Consider the following 18086-nt stretch of genomic DNA (forward strand, 5'->3'; position numbering starts at 1 on the left):
AGTACTAATTAAAAATAGGATAGGAGTTTTTTTCCGTAATATTCTGTTCTTTATTGGATGTTTGCATCTTTGCATGTTGAAGAATATTTGTCTTAGGTTTGTACCTTCACCTGAATGTTTTTTGAGAGGATCCCTTCATTCATTGATGTTGTGCTCATGTCAGATTTAGTTCACTGAATTCTTTTTTTATCAGGCTGGTATCCTTTTAATTGTGTTGGTCTATGGCTGAGTGCTTTACACATCCTTCAGTGCTGGACCCTTTCTGGTAATTCATTGCCTGGAAATATTTCACCTGTTTCAACTACCTAGAACTTACTGCTGAGTCAGAGGATGCAAAGAAAGCAGAACCATTGGCATTTACAAAATCAATTCTTTAGTGATTTTGTGGATGATGTTACATCCCAAATGAGACTCAGAAGAAGCCTTGAGCCTCTGAGTAGCTCTAAATTTGCCTCCTTTTCAGATTTTATGCAAATGTCACTATGGCAATGGCTTTTTAAATGGAGATACCCATTGAAAATTCCCTCAGATTAATATCAGGTTAAAAACTCTCCACTGTGCAAAATACTTGAGCAGAAGATGAAATCAAATCATGGTGTAAATTGTTGGGTGGCCAAAAGCACTCAGCTCTAGATCTGGTGACTGAGCATCAAATACATTTGAAGTGAGTTAGGGCTCTCTTTCCTGCATCTGTGCAAGCTTTTAAGGGGGGGAAGAAAAGTTGAATTCCATGGGGTGTTTCTGTCCTAGCAAGAGGCTGAGTAATTGTCCCTGAAAGGTTCTGCTTGCCCCTGTTGGTTTTATCTGAGCTCCTCTCAGTAACTCTGTAAACCTGCCCCACTGTGCCCGGCCTGTTCCATGGTAAACCCCCAATGATTTGGGGCTCATTCCCTTTTCCTGTCCTGACTGTAGTGTCTGCTGCAGCCCAGCGTTGGCAGCAGATTGGAGGGGCCCTGAGCTGGGCCTGAGCCCAGCTCTCACTCTGAGCCCAGCTCTAGCTCTGAGCCCAGCTCTGACCCTGAGCCCAGCTCTCACTCTAAGCCCAGCTCTAACTCTGAGCCCAGCTCTGACTCTAAGCCCAGCTCTGACTCTAAGCCCAGCTCTGACTGAGCCCAGCTCTGACTGAGCCCAGCTCTGACTGAGCCCAGCTCTGACTCTAAGCCCAGCTCTGACTGAGCCCAGCTCTAGCTCTGAGCCCAGCTCTGACTCTGAGCCCAGCTCTGACTGAGCCCAGCTCTAGCTCTGAGCCCAGCTCTGACTGAGCCCAGCTCTGACTGAGCCCAGCTCTCACTCTAAGCCCAGCTCTGAGTGAGCCCAGCTTGCAGCGATGTCCCCGCGTGTCCCCGCATGCGGAGCCCTCCCAGCCCCGGGACTGTCCCTGGGCACTGCTGCTCCCCTGGCAGCTCCTCCTGGCCATAGCAAGGCTCTAACAATGATCTGTTCACTTTCTGCAGAAATCTCAGTAGCATGATATACCGTGTACTTGTTGGGAATTGAGTTCTCATCTAATTTCTGTGCATTTTTCCCCTTTCCGTGAAGACCTTACCTGTTTGGAGCAGGATGTTTTTCCATAAAAGCTCCTTGGTGAGTTCCCAGTTCAAACCCAGCATGCCTATACTCCATTTGCTGTCCTTGCTGAAAATAACTCTGTGCTTAGACTTTTTAATTTTGGATTAATTTTTTGGTTTCGTTTGTTTTCCTGCATGGCTGATCCATAGGTTTCCACGCACATGATTTCACTTTTAAACTATGGATGCGTGTTCACCATCAAGCATTGCAAGGAATTGAATTCACTTTTTTTTTCCTCCCTTCTTTTTACCTTTGGGAGTGCATTTAATTTTTAAGTAGCAGGGAAGTTGAAAAAATAAATTATTTCTAAGTGGGCAGAAATGATTGCGATGTCTTTCCAAACAAGCCTCTTTTTTTTTTTTTCTATATTGCTTCCTTTATTATTGTAGCACTAAGTTGCTTACAGACAGAAAACATCGATGATGACCTCTGAAAAATAAGCCAGATTAGCAGTGAGTAGGCAGTAAAGTACTGCAGTGAGAGGTGAAGCAGTAAAATGGGTACTGGGAAAAAAAATAAAAGAAAAGCTGATTACTGTGGAGAAAAAAATCACAGAACTGTCTGGGGTGAAAGGAATCTTCCAAACCATCTCGTTCCAACATGGGAAACAGTTCTGTTAAAATTGGGATATTTGAAATTAAAGGGGTTTCATTTTAATGTGAAAAAATGCAGCATGTTATAAGAATACAGACAAGAGAAAAGGCAAGTTTTTACAAGATTTTTGAGTTTGGTTCAATATTTGGGCAATGCTGCATCACCTCAATCACCACTTTATAACAGGATTGGCCTTAGATGCTGGAAGTTTTGGATAATAAGAATGGAAGAAGTAGGAACCTTAGAAAATTTTAAAACTTCCAGCAGGTTTTTCTGGGGCTTGGGTTTTTGGGTTTTTTTTTGGTGGGTTTGGGATTTTCTCTTTGTTTTTAATTTAGCTAAGGGTATCTATTACCTATGCCCACCAGTACCTGTTAGAATATTTGTACCTGGCTCTCTAGAAGCTGGCACCACGTGCATCACCCTCAATGCTCTATCAGAATATTCTCTTCAGGAAAAGAACTTGTTAAGGGCTTTGTAGGACCCAGAATTCCCAGAAAAAGGCTGAGGAGGGATCTGTGCCAGGAGAAGCAAAGGGGTGGGAGGGGGAAAGGAAAATGGGAAGGGAAGGAAAATGGGAAGGGAAGGAAAATGGGAAGGGAAGGGAAGGAAAATGGGACGGGAAGGGAAGGGAAGGGAAGGGAAGGGAAGGGAAGGGAAGGGAAGGGAAGGGAAGGAAAGGAAAGGAAAGGAAAGGAAAGGAAAGGAAAGGAAAGGAAAGGAAAGGAAAGGAAAGGAAAGGAAAGGAAAGGAAAGGAAAGGAAAGGAAAGGAAAGGAAAGGAAAGGAAAGGAAAGGAAAGGAAAGGAAAGGAAAGGAAAGGAAAGGAAAAGGGGAAAGGAAAGGAAAGGAAAGGAAAGGAAAGGAAAGGAAAGGAAAGGAAAGGAAAGGAAAGGAAAGGAAAGGAAAGGAAAGGAAAGGAAAGGAAAGGAAAGGAAAGGAAAGGAAAAGGGGAAAGGAAAGGAAAGGAAAGGAAAGGAAAGGAAAGGAAAGGAAAGGAAAGGAAAGGAAAGGAAAGGAAAGGAAAGGAAAAGGGGGAAAGGAAAGGAAAAGGGGAAAGGAAAGGAAAAGGGGAAAGGAAAGGAAAAGGGGAAAGGAAAGGAAAAGGGGAAAGGAAAGGAAAGGAAAAAGGAAAGGGGAGAAAAAGGAAAAACTTTGCCTTATTCATGGAGAATTTCTAACTCCTGAATACCTCCCTAAGAAGCATTTCTAAATGCAGTTTATGATGCACCAAAGGATTTTGGCTGCTGGTGATCTAAGAAGTGCAGGGGCTCTGGAAGAGGAGTTTTGGCAGTGGATTTCTGAGCCAAGGCTGTGTGGGTCACCCCTGCACGAAGCAGGAGACGTCAACCAGAAATGGTTTTAGATTGAAGTAAGATTAAAAGGCTGAGATTAAAGAGGGGAATATATGAAATAGGCTCCAAAATTGTTGCCTGTCTTTCACAAGACTCTTTTTGTGGTTTGTTTAATGCCAGTGCTAGCTCAAAAATATGGTTCTTGCTCGTCTACAGAGAAATTAGGATAAAAAACACACTTTGGGTGGGGGAAGAAATCATGTTGTTTCCATTAAGGTCTTAATGAGACCTAAAATTCTGTAAACAAAATGGATGTTGATTTGACAGCTAAGTGCCTGCTGAATAAAGGATCCTACCATTGCTTTTCGTGCTTTTTCCTGCTTTATTCATGATCTGACAACTGGAAACATCTTTGTTTTCATGTTTTAGGCACAATGATAAATGAATTAAAATTTCTAGACTTTGACACAGATTTTTTTTTGTAACTTTATGTGTAAATGCAAATTTCATGCAGTATTTTTCTCCTGATACTTTTGGTGTTGCTTATGTGGTCAAGATAAAACTTTTTCCATCAGCAGTCATGGATGTTTCCATTTCAGTGGGTTTAGTGTGGAATAAGTGCTTTTGTTTTTATGAATCTCATCTATTTGGAGCCTATTTGTTTGGAATATAAAATCAGAGCAATTTTCAATCTTTGCAGACTGGTACTATTTAAATAGTACTGGTATATACTGGTATATATACTGGTACTGTATAAATATTTGAATATATAAGGCAGCTCCTTCATATCACATATATGCAATTTATTTATTGTTTTAAAGTCATGTCACTTGTTTGACAATAGATTTAAAGGTACATTTAAGAGCCAGAATAATTTTGGGAGACATAAAACTCCATCATGAACTATGCAGCCTCTGGTTTTCAAAATATTTTAAAAGTATTAATTCTTACCAGTTAAATAATAATATTTAATTAGTATGTAAACTAATTAAAATATTAGTAACTATTTAGTGGTTTTGCAAAGAGCTACCACAATGCATTTGCAGAGATTATGGCAGAGTTTGATGTGTTACAAAGCTGACAAGTGGGAGCTCTGAATGGTTTCAGTAGGTCTTAATCTGTTCTTACTGTGCTGGCAACATGAAAGAACTTGCATGCTGAGCTCAGCCTCTTCATTGCTGTTTAAGCTCTGACAAAGTGATGTCTTCATTTTCTTCTTCAGCTTCCTCTCATCTCCTTTTGTGCCATTCCAGTAGAAAATGTCGATGTCTACGTCTTGGTGCTTTTGCATTTAAGATAGAAATAATCCTCCAAAATTATGTTAGAACATTTAATAATAATAATACAGATTTCCCCAGCTACATTTTATTCCTGATTTCGGTTTCTGTACAGATCTAATTGGGGTAAAACTGCTGCTGTGTCTCACTGAGTCCCAGGTGTGGTTGCACAGTGGAGTAGATGCAGAGAGGAAAAAGCCAACTGCCTTCTCATCCTCCTGATGGCTTACATGCAATGCTGTTATCCCAGCATTTGGGAGAAATGAGGAGTGGGATTATCATGGGGAATGGTTTGGCCCCATGTCCTTCACTGTCTTGGTTCTAGCATTGACTCCCTCCCAAAAATCTGAATTTCTTGCTGCATCCCTTCTCAGGAAAACTGTGGTACAATCTTTTGGAAGTTACTGTATTATGAAGATTCTTTTAAAGTAACTGTTTTGTAAAAGTGAGGCCAAATGTGCCTAAATTTCAGCTCTTGGAATAATTTATGAAGTGCTGACAAGCCAAGAGCAAGGAAGGAGCAGGAGTTCATAGCAGAACCAAGTCATTCACCACCTACCTTCAACATTATTGTTTTGTTATCATTTATAAAGCTGAGAGGGTGTTTGTGTCTGCAGAATAATGAGGATTTATAGTTTCCAAGTTGTTAAAATATCACAATGACATGTAAAGATATTTTTCTAGTGGCATTACTGTTACTGAAAATAACTGGGCTTTGGAGGTTTGCTGGAGGAATGCAATTTGTGCTGGAAAATATCGATGAAAATCAGGAATCGAGTCAAATGATGCTCAAATGAAAGATTCCTCAGCTACAAGAGACTTCAGAATAGACTTGTTGACATCTCAGCAGCATTTTCAGAAATCTGTGCAAACCAATAAGATGCAGGAATCTTTTTGGTTTGTTTGCTTGTCTTTGTTTGCTAGCAGGGCTGAGTGGAACCACAGGAGTAATCGTGTTTTACAAGGTCTGCTCTCCCTGCTACAAAACATCGTCCTCGAAGGGAAAAGCTCCTGGCACTGAAAGCAACACTTAAGTGCTTGCCTTGAAAGATGCACATCCTAAAGACAAGATGTAAATAGAACTGAGCTCAGACCATTTCCTCTAAGGCTGTTTAGAATTGTACTGGGGCAAACACAGGTCTGGGGACTCAGAGTGTGGAGAGCTCTGGAAAAATGTGTTGGGTCCCAGTTCAGCTTCAGGGCTCGCAGGCAGTTCTGTCTCTGTAGAACTTTGCTACAGTTTGTAGCTCAGAATAGCAGTTGATTCCAATTTTTTTTTTCTATTTGAAATTACTTTGTTAACTTTGAAAAATCGTTTTAATTGTCTCAGAATTTGTTCAGTAAAAATTGAGAATATTAAGAATATTACGAGAGTAGAGAAAGATCCATTTGTCCAGAGGAAGTGAATATGGCAGAGTCACACCTGTGCTCCTGGTTTGCTCTGTAGTGACTGATGGGTGACACTGTCCTGAATTCTGTGTTAAACACAACCATTTATTAATTGAAGTAAGCAACAAGACTCTAATTCACTGATACATTTATATTTTCATTTCTGAAGGAAAATTAGCATGTGAATAGTTGAAAAGTGAGAGCTAAAATAATTCTCAATATACAATTAGGTTAAAAATACTCTTTCTGTGATAGATGATTATTTCAAAGTGAAAGAAATCCATTCTGATTTTTTTTTCCTGAGTAGCTAATAAAAACTTATCAGTTAACACAATCACAACTTAAATATTCTAGTATAGAAACCTGATGTGCCACTGCAATCAAGGGGATACATTTATAGTCAGGACCTTTCCAGAACACAGATTTCTGACCCAGTCATCTGTAGCTGTAGGTTTAACAGTTGGATATTAAGTGCTTTGTGGTGGTTCAATACCAGAGTTACTGACTATAAATTCCAACTGCTCTTTTGGGACATTCCAGCTTCTCCCACATGCACAAGAGTTCCAGCTCTGATCCAAGCCCATGTGACCATAGGCTTGCTATGTATATGATCTGTTAGTATGAATTAAATATCAATATAACCATACAGTGTTTTAATTGATTTCTGCTGCTTAAAAATATTCTTCTAGTACTGAATTCCATGCACACACTTCTCAGAATTGGAGATTGTTATGTAAAAACCAGGTTAATGGGATGGTCTGATCACAGGCTGAAGTTGTGTGGTAGAAGAAAAATGGAAAGGAGGGATGGGTAGGAAGAGAAGGGAGCAGTGAAATAGAGTAGAGAGAAAAATATAAAATAATTCAATTAAACGGGCTAGAACAAGGGGAACATGAAGAAAGAAAAATCCTGTGTGGGTTTGTCAAACAGCTTTTCTCTTAAGGAAAGGGTAAAATCCTGATTTAATGAATTGAGGCATGGACAATGCTCTGCCCATAGTTTTGAGTTCCTGCAGAACAGAAACCTGTGAGGAGAAACACCTCAGAATGTCTCAGTAACCATCCTCACCCCCTGGCTCTGCTCCTTGCACATCGTGGCTCAGGGCACAGTGCCCCAGGCTGCTTTTCCATGTAGAATTCCTGGTATGTTCTAACCAACAGTGGCTCCTGAGTGTGTGCATCCTTCCCTGCTCCTGTGCCCTCTGCATGTCCTTCCCTGCCCCCTGTGCCACTCACATCCCCTGGCTGTTCCTCACTTCCTTTGGAAAAACAAGGACATTTTGACACGTGGAATGGCTGGCCCAGAATCTGCATTTTCATTCCCAAAGGATTTAGGATTTCTTTGTATTTATTTCAGAAGTTGTTTCTACTTAATGCAAATGTCCAGTATTGGGTCTTTTAAACAATTCAGTTCTCCATTATGAGCCAGTGCTGTTCTTCAAGTGAATGAGTTCAGTATTCCAGGGGAATTTGGGAAACACTGAGCATCTGTAAACCCTGCTCAGCCTTATGGGAACTGCAGATATTCCCCTTTTCTGAAGTAGTATCTTAAAATTGTTGCTAAGCAAGGGACATCTTCATTTTTTTGAGAATTAATTGATATAATTTTATTTTGTTCTTTCTTTAAAGCAAATCCAAACCAGCCCCACAGATTTCACCCAGTAAGTCTGTGGGAGGGGAGTTTTGTGTCGCTGCAGTCTTTGGAGCTTCAAGGTCATGGTTTGCAAACAATTCTGGTCTCAAACGAGAAAAAGGTTGGTACCTCACAGAATTAGGCCTTGCATTTAAACTTATATTCTTATTTTGTGACAGGTTCTAAGCAATTTTGTTCCTTAAACTCAGGGGCAATCGAGAATTTTAGGAACATTCTTAGGGGTGCTTTTTGTAAAAATGTACAAGAAATTTTAATCAGTGAAAGGAATAATTGAAATTTTAATTAGTGAAATGAATAATTGATATTTTATTATGATACAATGGCAGAAACCCAACTTTGATAGGTCAGCCCAAAGGTGTGAAGTGGCATTGAAAAAATTGTGAGATAAGGATGAAAGACCTTTGCTAAAGCAAATGTACAAGGTAGTTTGGAAATGTGTAATCACCTGAACACACCTTGGTGAGAAACTTCTCTTGGATGACATATTTATACAATTGTGTGAAAATTGTGTGTTTTGTACAATTTTCTCTTTGTCTTTCCAGCCCTTTTGCTACTTTCAATTCACCTTTTTAGCTGCAAGCAAGAAACTTAAAAGAACACAGAGAGCCTGCTATTTCTGCAATTTCTGCTTTTCCTGTGGCTGCTGTGCTGTTTCAATAAGATTTCCTCTCTTTCTGCCCCAGACCAGTCCAAGCAGTTTGTGGTGGAGTCCCTGTACATCATCAGCTGCTACGGGAGCCTGGTGGAGCACGTGCTGGAGCCGCGGCCGCTCAGCACCGCGCCCAAGATCAGCGACGACACCCCCCTGGAGATGGGCACCTGCCCCAGGGCCAGCTGGACTTTGGTCAGGTACCTCACTCCTGGGCCTTCTCCTGCCTGCCATCCTTGGGATTTTGCTCTTTGAATGAGGTTTTTGCTGAAGGAGGGAGATTCAAGCCTTGCTTTCCGTACAGTTCTGTCACTGTTCATGTGCCTCAAGGGGAACTGAGCTTCTAAATCCTTCTCTACACGTGGAGCTAGGCATGAGCATGTCTGTGAATCAATAGAGATTCTTATTAATTGGTGATTTTAAATGATCAGGTTGTAATTTTCTTTTTGTATAAGGACTAGGAACGATTATTTTGGTAGTGTTGAAGTACAGAATTCTGCTGTGAGACATGAGCAAGGTTCCCATGATGAAGCATTGTGAGTTTTCCTGTGAGCAGCTGAAGGTACCATTTCTAAAGACAGTAGAAGAAATTATTCCTGACATGTGGAAGAAAGTAAAGAAGAATTGATGAGAAAGTGTTGTCAGTGCTTTTGACGTTTTAAAATATTTTTCTATTGATTTTTCTTGGCTCCTGCATTCCTTAGTGCTGCTTATGGCTGGACTGGAGTGATCAATACTTGATTTACCAAGCTATTTAGGAATGGCCCACCCTAATTAAAATTACAACACAGACTTCGGGACCATTATTGTTGAAATGAGTAGGTTGTAATGGAATTGAAAATTCTAATTGGATCAATAATCCATAACTTTACACAGCTTTATTTTCACAGTAAGTGCTCAATGACTTCACAGGATGGAAGCAGTGGTAGTTAACAGAACAAAAAAGTTCCCCAGTTTCTCTTGTGTGTTTATATAACGTCAGCATGACATACAATGGTCCTAAACATATTTACCAACTTAATCTAAACCTCCTTCCTGGGTTTTTTAATGCAATCCCTGCTGCAGTCAACAACCAAGTATTGTCTTTGCCTCACAATCTGCACAATTTGGCCCTGCTGCTCCACTGCCTGTGGTGGATTGCAGTGTTTGAACAAGCTAATTTAAATAATTACAAACATTTTGTGAGCTTGTATAGATAATTGCATGTGATGACAGAAACACTGATTTACATTCTCTGTATTAGCTGAAATATTAATAGTCTTGTGTTTTACCTCAGAACTCCTCAGTGGAATGAGCTCCAACCACCATTTAATGCAAACCATCCACTGCTCCTGGCTGCAGATGCTGTGCAGTACTACCAGTATCTTCTGGCTGGCTGTGAGTAGCTGACAACTTCTTGTCTTGTCTCATGTGCACGTTTAGAGCAGAGAGTGATTTTCCAAGTTCATTTTTCAGCCAATTTCAGTGGATGTTCAACCCTACAGTAGGGCTGTGTGTAACTCTGTTAGTAAAAGGAGGGAGCAGTGAATGTAGTGTTAAGATTTTTACCATGAATCAGAACTGTGAGGCTGTGAGAGTCACCCACCAGATCCCATGAAATGCTCAGGGTTTCCTCACCTCATTCCTTCTCATGCTTTTGGCCATTTCCTCCTGTGAATTCCATACCCAGTAATGAGTGCATCTGCATTTCCCTGTCCCTGGGAGCTCCTGGGTGCTGGGCTCCTTCCAGCCCCAGTCTCAGCTGCCTCCCTCAGGAGCCTTGGCACTGCTGCCAGGGCTGCTTGGCCTGGGTCTTGCCCAGCCACACCATTCCCAGAGAGCCAATATTTCATGGCATGGCCCGTTCAGAAACATTCATACACCCATAGCTCTCTCTATATGATTTATCTATATTGTATCAATACACAAACCCACGCATTTTTATCATGGTTATGTAGAAAAATGAGCATTTCTTTTTGATTTGACAATTGCAAAGAGAGAGGAGTTCTAAGAGTGAGGAGCAGGTCTCTGCTGTGTTCAGGACCAAAGTGATGCAGCAGTTGAGGTCTCACAAGGGAGCAGCTCCTGGCATCTGTTGAAGTTCTCCAGGGGAAACCAGAGCTGAGCACAGTTGTCAGTGCAGGCAGCTTCCTGTGACAGGGACACTTCAGCTGCACCAAGTGGCCATGGGGACCAGGAGGAGGCACTTTGGATGGGGCTGGGAAAGGGACACTGGGGCCAGATTGGGTCTGCTGCTTCTACCTGTCCATCTGCTGCATCGGAGTGTTCTGGAAACCTGCAGAGCTTGAGTCTTCCTTCTTCTGTGCTGCACAGAAAATTGGGATAAGACTCAAAAGGCACAAAAGAATATGAAAAATTATTTAGGAGTGCACAGCATCATTAGTATGTATTTCACCTGGTTTCACCTTGTATCTCACAGGGTGAAACCAGGGATGGATGGGGCTCATTTTGTGTATTTTATTAACATTTTATTAACAGCTCAAATGCTGTTACACAGTACAGTATACAATGTGTACAAATCCACATTTCTAATGGTTCAGTACTGAAAACTTTTTAAAGAAAGATGATTGAGTAGTAGCTAAATTCCAGCAAATTAATGAACTTAAAGGGGTTTTGCATATTTGATTGAATTATCCCTTGTTTGCTTGGTGTGACTTCTGTACCTTTCACATGTTTTTTGCATGTTTGAATTGACACAGTCAGTGTTCATGGCACATAATGGAATTGCCATGGAAATAGGTAACTTTCCATCACCAGAAAGTCTGACATCCTCATTTCATATTTATTTCCTTTCTTCCTTATCTCTCCACTTTGAATTCATTTTTCCATTGCACAGTAGATGCAATATCTGAAACATGGCCAATTAAAGAACTCGTGTTATTTGAATTATTAGACTTTTAACTCAGATTTTAATTCACATATTAGGAATTCTTTAAGCTGGATGTGAAATGGAAAGAATAATAAAATAATAACCACTAAAGACAGCAGAATATCTAGAGGACATAATGCAAATGGCAATAACAGTGAAATTTGTGTCTGATTGTCTTTGAACTTTTGTCTTCTGGATTTATTCAGGCTGAAGCTCCTCAGTGAAGTCCCCGACAATGGAGTTTCCCACAAAAGCCACCTGTTAAAGAGCTGCTAAGCCCGGCTCAGGCTCCGCTTACCTGGGCTGGCTTTAGCTGCAGCCTGGCTTTGCTGTGCTCTAATTGCCAGCAAATGGCTCAGCCGGGGCTGGTCCATCTGTCTGCCACGTCAGTGGCAGAGGAGCCTGGCGCCGTTTCAGGGTCACTATTTGTGGCTGTCTCTGGAGGTAGAATGCAGCAGTTTCTCTCCCTTTCTGTATAGCATTTCTGCCGATTGTTTGGCTCCATTAAGTGTGCAGGGGAAATAAAAGCCTGAATGACCAAGTCACAAGGGGGTATGGATAGACCCTTTCTTTGTCCACACTCAGAACATTGCATTAGGTCTCATTATCCATTTATAATAAGTGACCTTTGCCCCCTGGGTCATTGAAAAACCCTCAGTGTGCTTTTTAGCACAGAGTACCTCTGTCAGCAGCCGGGCAGAACAATGAGACGTCTGGCAGGCTGCTTGGAGGGCTGCACGGCCAGGTTTTCATAAATAAGAGGTTTGATGCCAAAACACAGGGCCAAAACCTTCCTTAGTCTTTGAAAAATATAAACCAGGCCGGTGACTTCTTGTGCTAAACAGAGAATATTCAAAAAAAAAAATCCTGCTTTAGGTTATCAACACATGGTTCAGCTTTTAATATTTTTAAAGAATCTGAAAGTTTTATTTGCAGCTAGAAAGGAAAGAACAAGGAACCATTGTTTGAAGAAATGTTTTGTACAACAAGTGTCCAAGACCTTTATCCCAAGGGTATTTGTAAGTGGATCAGCACAGCTGTTTCCTTGCTTTGAGGTCATCTGTGACATCTGCTGCAGAAACCTGCATCAGTGAGTGCAGCTCGTGTCTACCTGAGCACATCAGCACAGCTCAGGGCTGCTACACAGGTGAGAAAGTGGAAGTGAGGGATTTACAGCTTTCTGTAAGCTCGTGGCTTGAAAGTGAACCTGCACATTCAATTCCACAACCTGCTGGCCTGCAGGAAGTGTCAGGATCCTGATCCAAACTCTGCACTGGGTCAGAGAGAGTTTCACCAGTCCTGAATCTGACAGAGCAGATTCCCATGAGCCCATCCCACAGACCCCTGGATTAATGACAATCCTCAGGTTTTCAGTGCTGGCTTTTAGGTATCAGATATTCTCTAGACTCCTCACATTTAATACACAATATTCTACCTTCTTTGTGTCTCTAATATCCCCTCTTTATTCACCTGTGTCCTCAGCAGCTTCCACATCTAACCACAACAGAAGGACATCTGAGTCACATTTTACTCTTCCTAGATGTTTTTGCTATAACATAAACACCTTCATCTGGTGTGGTTAAAGTGTCCTGGCAGTGGGAGGAGAGTTGTGCCAGGCACTGCACGTGTGCACAGGAGGCTTTTGGTGTCCACAGGAACTTGAAATGTTAAAGCTTCCTCCACAGAATTGCCAAGCTTTGTCATTAATTACTCTTTAAATCCTGCCTTCTTCCTGCTGTTTGCTACTTAGGAATTAAGGTGCTTTGGGTTGTATAAACTCCTGAGGATGCTGTTAAGATGTCCGTGACAATATCATGGTTGTGTTCAGGTTTCTTTCAAATGAATTCTTTCCTCTCTTTTACCAGGCCCTGAAGTTTTGCATATTTGCCTGACTTACCCCTTGTTTCCTTTGTGTGCCTTCTGTACCTTTCACATGTTTTTTGCATGTTAGAATTGACACAGTCAGTGTTCATGGCACATAATGGCATTGCCATGGAAACAGGTAATCACCAGAAAGTCTGACATCCTCATTTCATATTTATTTCCTTTCTTCCTCATCTCTCCACTCTGAATTCCCTTTTCTATCACACAGTAGATGCAATATCTGAAATGTGGCAAATTAACACATTAATTAAAAAATCCCCTAAAATTGACCAAAAACTGCCCCAAAAAGGAATTGAATGGGTTGAGATCTGATTTCTCTCCTCTGGCTCTGCAAAGGGCACCTTCACATTCCAGGCAAGAGTTTTGGCTCATCAGGACCAATTTCATGGACAGGGCCTACAGTTGTCAGAAGCGGGCCAGTGACAAGAATTAATATATTAACTGGTGTGCAGTACTCTGACAAATTGCTTACTAAATACATCAAAATTGATTGGGCATTCTGTGTTTAAATTGACAAATGACTGCATTAGGGGAAGGAGGGAAATCCATTAATTACAGCTGCCCTCAACCATAGGAAATGTAATCGTATAAATATAGATTTTGTTAAAACAAAAGTCTGTGCTTTACTCCCGTGTTGCTGGTAAGTGTACTTGCACCTCCTTGCTATTAAACCTGCAATAGGAGGTTTTGAAGACAGATCTTTGCAATTGGCTTTTAAATAATCAAAGAGCATTTCTGTTGTGTTAAAAGGAAAGATGCAGTGTTTCTGCATCCCGCTCTGACCGCTTCTGGAAATTGTTTCTCTCTCAGAAAAATGGACCTGTAGCTGAGGCTTCTGCTGTCTCATTAATTGTTTATTCCTAATGCAATGTAATTTGTATTCCACAATGTGAGCATGCAAACCAGCACTCTGTTTCTCCTTCCTTGTCCCTGTACTGCTCTCCAAGTCATACTTGCAGGGCTGTTGCATTTTTCTGAGTAAGAATTTGCACTTGAGTAAGATACAATCAGTTTTATAGGCTTCGTTAAGGGATTCTTGAAAAGATTAAGGCCTTTATTTATAGCTGCCTTTGACTTTTGGCTGTTAGAACAGATTTTCATTTCTGGACCAACTGTTGCACATATCATGTGTTTCACTGAAAATGGCTTTCATTACAAGTCCAATTTAGGAACTGTCCATTGTCTTCAAAGGGAGGGGGTGAGCCTTTCCCTGCTGTTTGTTTGGGTTAAATGATAACACCATTTATACAGATAATCTCTGTAGCTCTGACATCATGTTTGCACTTCCTGCTCCCTCTAATGAAAGCTCTTCACCCTGGGCAAGACTTCTGTCTCCAAGCAGCATCGTGGTTCTTTATGGCCCCTTTTATGTTCCTTTCATACCTTCCATTGACAGAAATAAAAATGACATCCACAGAGCTAGAGAGTATTGTGGAAAGTCTGGGGGTAAGATGGAGAGTGTATTCAATAGCTGTGAATATGTGCTGTGAACACAGACACCATGAAAACCAAGCTGTGATGCTGGAATGACAGCCAAGGAGTGCCACAGGAGGAATCTGGACATTCTGGTCCCCCAGCCCTCCTCAGTGCCCAGCAGGGTGAGGTGCTGCTCTGCTCATAGCTGAATGAACTGGACTGATAATCCCATTTTGTGCTGTACCTCTTCTTTCTCCTTGCATTGAGGCTGCATCTTTAACCATGGATTTGGGATGGAGGAATGCAGGTGCTGGTACATCCCTTTCTCTGTGTGTAACTAGAGAATTGTGTAGCATTTCTGGGAGGCCAGAGCTGCTCTTTCTCTGGGTATGTTCAATGTCTGTCACAACAAGCTGGGTTTCAGACAGTAAAACTGATCAAAAGCAGAGCCTGTGCAGTAACAACAATTACTCTGCTGTGTGGTTATGAGGTGTTCAAAGCCTCTTTCTGCTCTGCCTCTGTGGCAGGGCCACGCTCAAGCAGGAGCTTGGGGCAGTTTCAGCTGCTCCATTCCTGCATCTCTGCTGGGCTCTACTGGTTCTGCATTTGGCCACTTGAGCATAGCCCATTTCTGGAGCCCAGCCCTCCCCAAACCCAGCTCTCACCTCGCCCTGGAGTGGGGGAGGTTCACCTGAGCTCACCTGAGCTGCCATGGAGAGGAGCTGGAACAAGCCATGGGATATGGGTGAACATTTCCACCTCATTTTCCTGTGCTGGTCATGAGAATGGTGCCCAAACCCCTGCCCTTCAGCTGTGCCCAGGGCCACAGGTGAGGGCCTTGCACCAGGTTGTGTCAGTTGAATGTTCCAGGCTTAAAACTGCAAAACCAGAGTGCCAGAGAATCCATTTTCTAGATTCCCACTTTGCCATTTTATTCTTTCTACCCAATGTTGCCTCCAGTCAGTGAATCATTTTCATGAAATTCTACTTTATTATAGTACTACTGCATTAGATGAATGTGTGTATATATATATATATATATATAATTTTTTTTAAACTATGGTTACAATATTCCTGGAGAAAACTGATTCCAAGCAGGCATTTCTCATGGAGAATGTGTTTGGGGTTTCCTGGAAAGAGTCACAAATGGTGAAAATGCAATTTTCAAGTTTGCTTCTCACACTTGGAGGCGTGACAGATTGCAGGTTAATCTGCCTCCCCTTCCTCTTCCAGACAAGGTGTTTCTAATGAAATTGAGTTCATGGGGTTTTTTTTAGGGAAAAATACATTTCCCTAAAACTGTAGCCTGCCCTTTCTGGTCCCTGCAAGAACCAGGACTGAGTGTTAAAGGAAGCAAATTTAATTTCTGGCTGAGCACTGAGTGATTGGGGTAAATAGGTAAATCATTGAGTGAGCAGTGCAGTAACTCACGATACATTCTTGTGAAATATTTGTGAAATAATAGAGATGACAATGAGCTCTGCAAGGTGCCTTGGCTGCTGGGGGTGTGCCTGTGGAGGTTGTGCTGCAGGGACAGCCCTGGGCTCGTGCTTGGCTTCCTCAGCCCAGCTCAGGCCCAGCTCAGCCCCAGCCCCAGCTCAGGCCCAGCTCAGGCCCAGCTCAGGCTCAGCTCAGGCCCAGCTCAGGCCCAGCTCAGCCCCAGCTCAGCCCCAGCTCAGGCCCAGCTCAGGCCCAGCTCAGCCCCAGCTCAGCCCCAGCTCAGCTCCAGCTCAGCCCCAGCTCAGCCCCAGCTCGCCTGCCCCAATGCACGCGTTACAAACCCAGCGCTGGAAACAGCTCAGGCACAGCCCCTCAAACACTTTCAGATGTGTACAAACAACAGTAATGAACAAGGGCACATGCTGAAATGGTTCTTTCCTCCTCCTGCGTGGTCATCTGGAAGTCCTTAGAGCAGGGTCCGTGAGCACGCAGGGTCAGTTTTCAAAGCGGCGTGCGGGGATTTCGCCGCGCGCCTCCCATTGCCGTTAATGGGAGTCAAACGGGTAAATCCCCACGCTCCGCTTTGAAAATTTACTACTAAGCCTCTTGACTTCTCACTACATACTTTGATTGTAACAGTAATCCATGGTTAACATAATTTTCCCGACAATAATGTCAAACATACTTTTGAAGTTGGTGAATTATAGAAATAGTTACCTCTTCCATAATTCTTTAAAGATGGCCATCAGATGGATTTCACCGTGGCTTCGTGCAGTTGAAATTATTCTTTAACTCAGAAAAGAATATGTTTGTTCTGTTGTGGTACCCAACTGTTTGTCTGCTCACAGTCTGAGTGTTGAGCAGCTTTAAGGTTCACCATCCTGTGAATAATATCAGGTTCTAGATCTGCACACATTGTGCTAGGCTGGCCTCCTAAGGGAGCTTTGGAGATAGAAGCTGAAATTAGGCTCAGAGAATGTATACCAGTCTTCCTTGGGGAAAAAAATCCAGGCCAGTGTGAGTAAGGAGCAAGTAAAGCAGTCATAAAAAAAAAATCTAAGAAGAATTAATTTCCTAATTACAGATCTACCTGTGTCTTTATTAAAGTGCTGATACAGAGAGTGGATGGTCCATAAAGCACCATGAAGTACACAAATTCATTATTTGTGTACTGTGTGGACAGTACTCAAATAATGAATGAATCCAGCTCCAATCAGTTGGTGGTGTGGAGTAACTGTCAGTCTGGCTAAACTCCTGCTTTATAGCCCTTTTTTAGCTTAATTTTATTATATTTATGCATATGAGAATCTCAGAAAGAACTAACAGGAAAAAAACGAGCAGGGAGTAGTTTTGGGTAAAAGAGGATATTTTAATCTGCGTGCCATGCTCCTGTGGGAGTTTACAAGCTGAAAACTGCATTAAAACCAGAACTTTGTTCAGTAACGTGCAGCCACAAGAAAAATTACATGGAGCATATCTCCAGCCTACAAACAGTTTATTGTTAACATGGCTGTGAGTGTTCTGCCCAAAATGAAATCCTGCCCTTTGCTTTGTTGTCACACTGGAGCAGAGGTAGAGCCAGAGGCACAGAGCACCAGCTCTGACACAAACCCACAAAGCGCGTGCTGCATGTGAGCTCCAGAACTGTGGGACACCCAAACCACCCCTGACAGAGCTGAGATCACATCAGTAACAGGGAAAAAAGGTGAATGTGGTGAACTTGGAGTGGTTCCATGGAGACCTGAACCAGAACCATCGCGTTCTGCTGGTGATGCCATGGAACAAAGGCGTGAAGGAAATAATTCAAATTGTGCAGCTGAATTTTCCAGCACAAGGACTCCTGAAGTTTGTTGAGAAACTTGTGATTGCCTCAGGTCTCTACACCACCTAGATGTAACTGAGGAACCAGAGAAAAAGCATCAAAATCAGGTGTTAGGGTGGGGTTCTTATGAAAATAAGGTGTATATATCATTTTTATCCTGTGTACCTGTTCACCCCAGACATCACTGGAGACTGGAGGGGTTAGTAAAGGGTACATTGACCTGTTCCTAC

At 42.2% G+C, this 18086-nt stretch overlaps 1 protein-coding gene across 13 annotated transcripts in view; it reads left to right on the top strand.

Annotated features, from left to right (window-relative positions):
- Positions 1-18086, top strand: part of BCAS3 (BCAS3 microtubule associated cell migration factor) — a 299661-nt gene that overhangs the window by 99671 nt on the left and 181904 nt on the right. For 11 of the 13 annotated variants that reach the window (XR_011682444.1, XM_071448221.1, XM_071448225.1 and 8 more), the window contains exons 17-20: positions 1540-1584; positions 7752-7876; positions 8460-8625; positions 9702-9802. Coding sequence is in view for 12 of the 13 variants with exons in the window: in XM_071448221.1 (XP_071304322.1) it covers positions 1540-1584; positions 7752-7876; positions 8460-8625; positions 9702-9802 (437 nt within the window). In the remaining variant the exon portion in view is untranslated. The remainder of the gene's footprint in view (positions 1-1539; positions 1585-7751; positions 7877-8459; positions 8626-9701; positions 9803-18086) is intronic. The other 2 variants (XM_071448224.1, XM_071448226.1) reach the window with 1 other exon arrangement.

This window comes from Agelaius tricolor, unplaced genomic scaffold (assembly GCF_023055355.1).
Source record: "Agelaius tricolor isolate 1412-34295 unplaced genomic scaffold, bAgeTri1.0.p SCAF_25, whole genome shotgun sequence".
In the NCBI taxonomy this organism is placed as follows: domain Eukaryota; kingdom Metazoa; phylum Chordata; class Aves; order Passeriformes; family Icteridae; genus Agelaius; species Agelaius tricolor.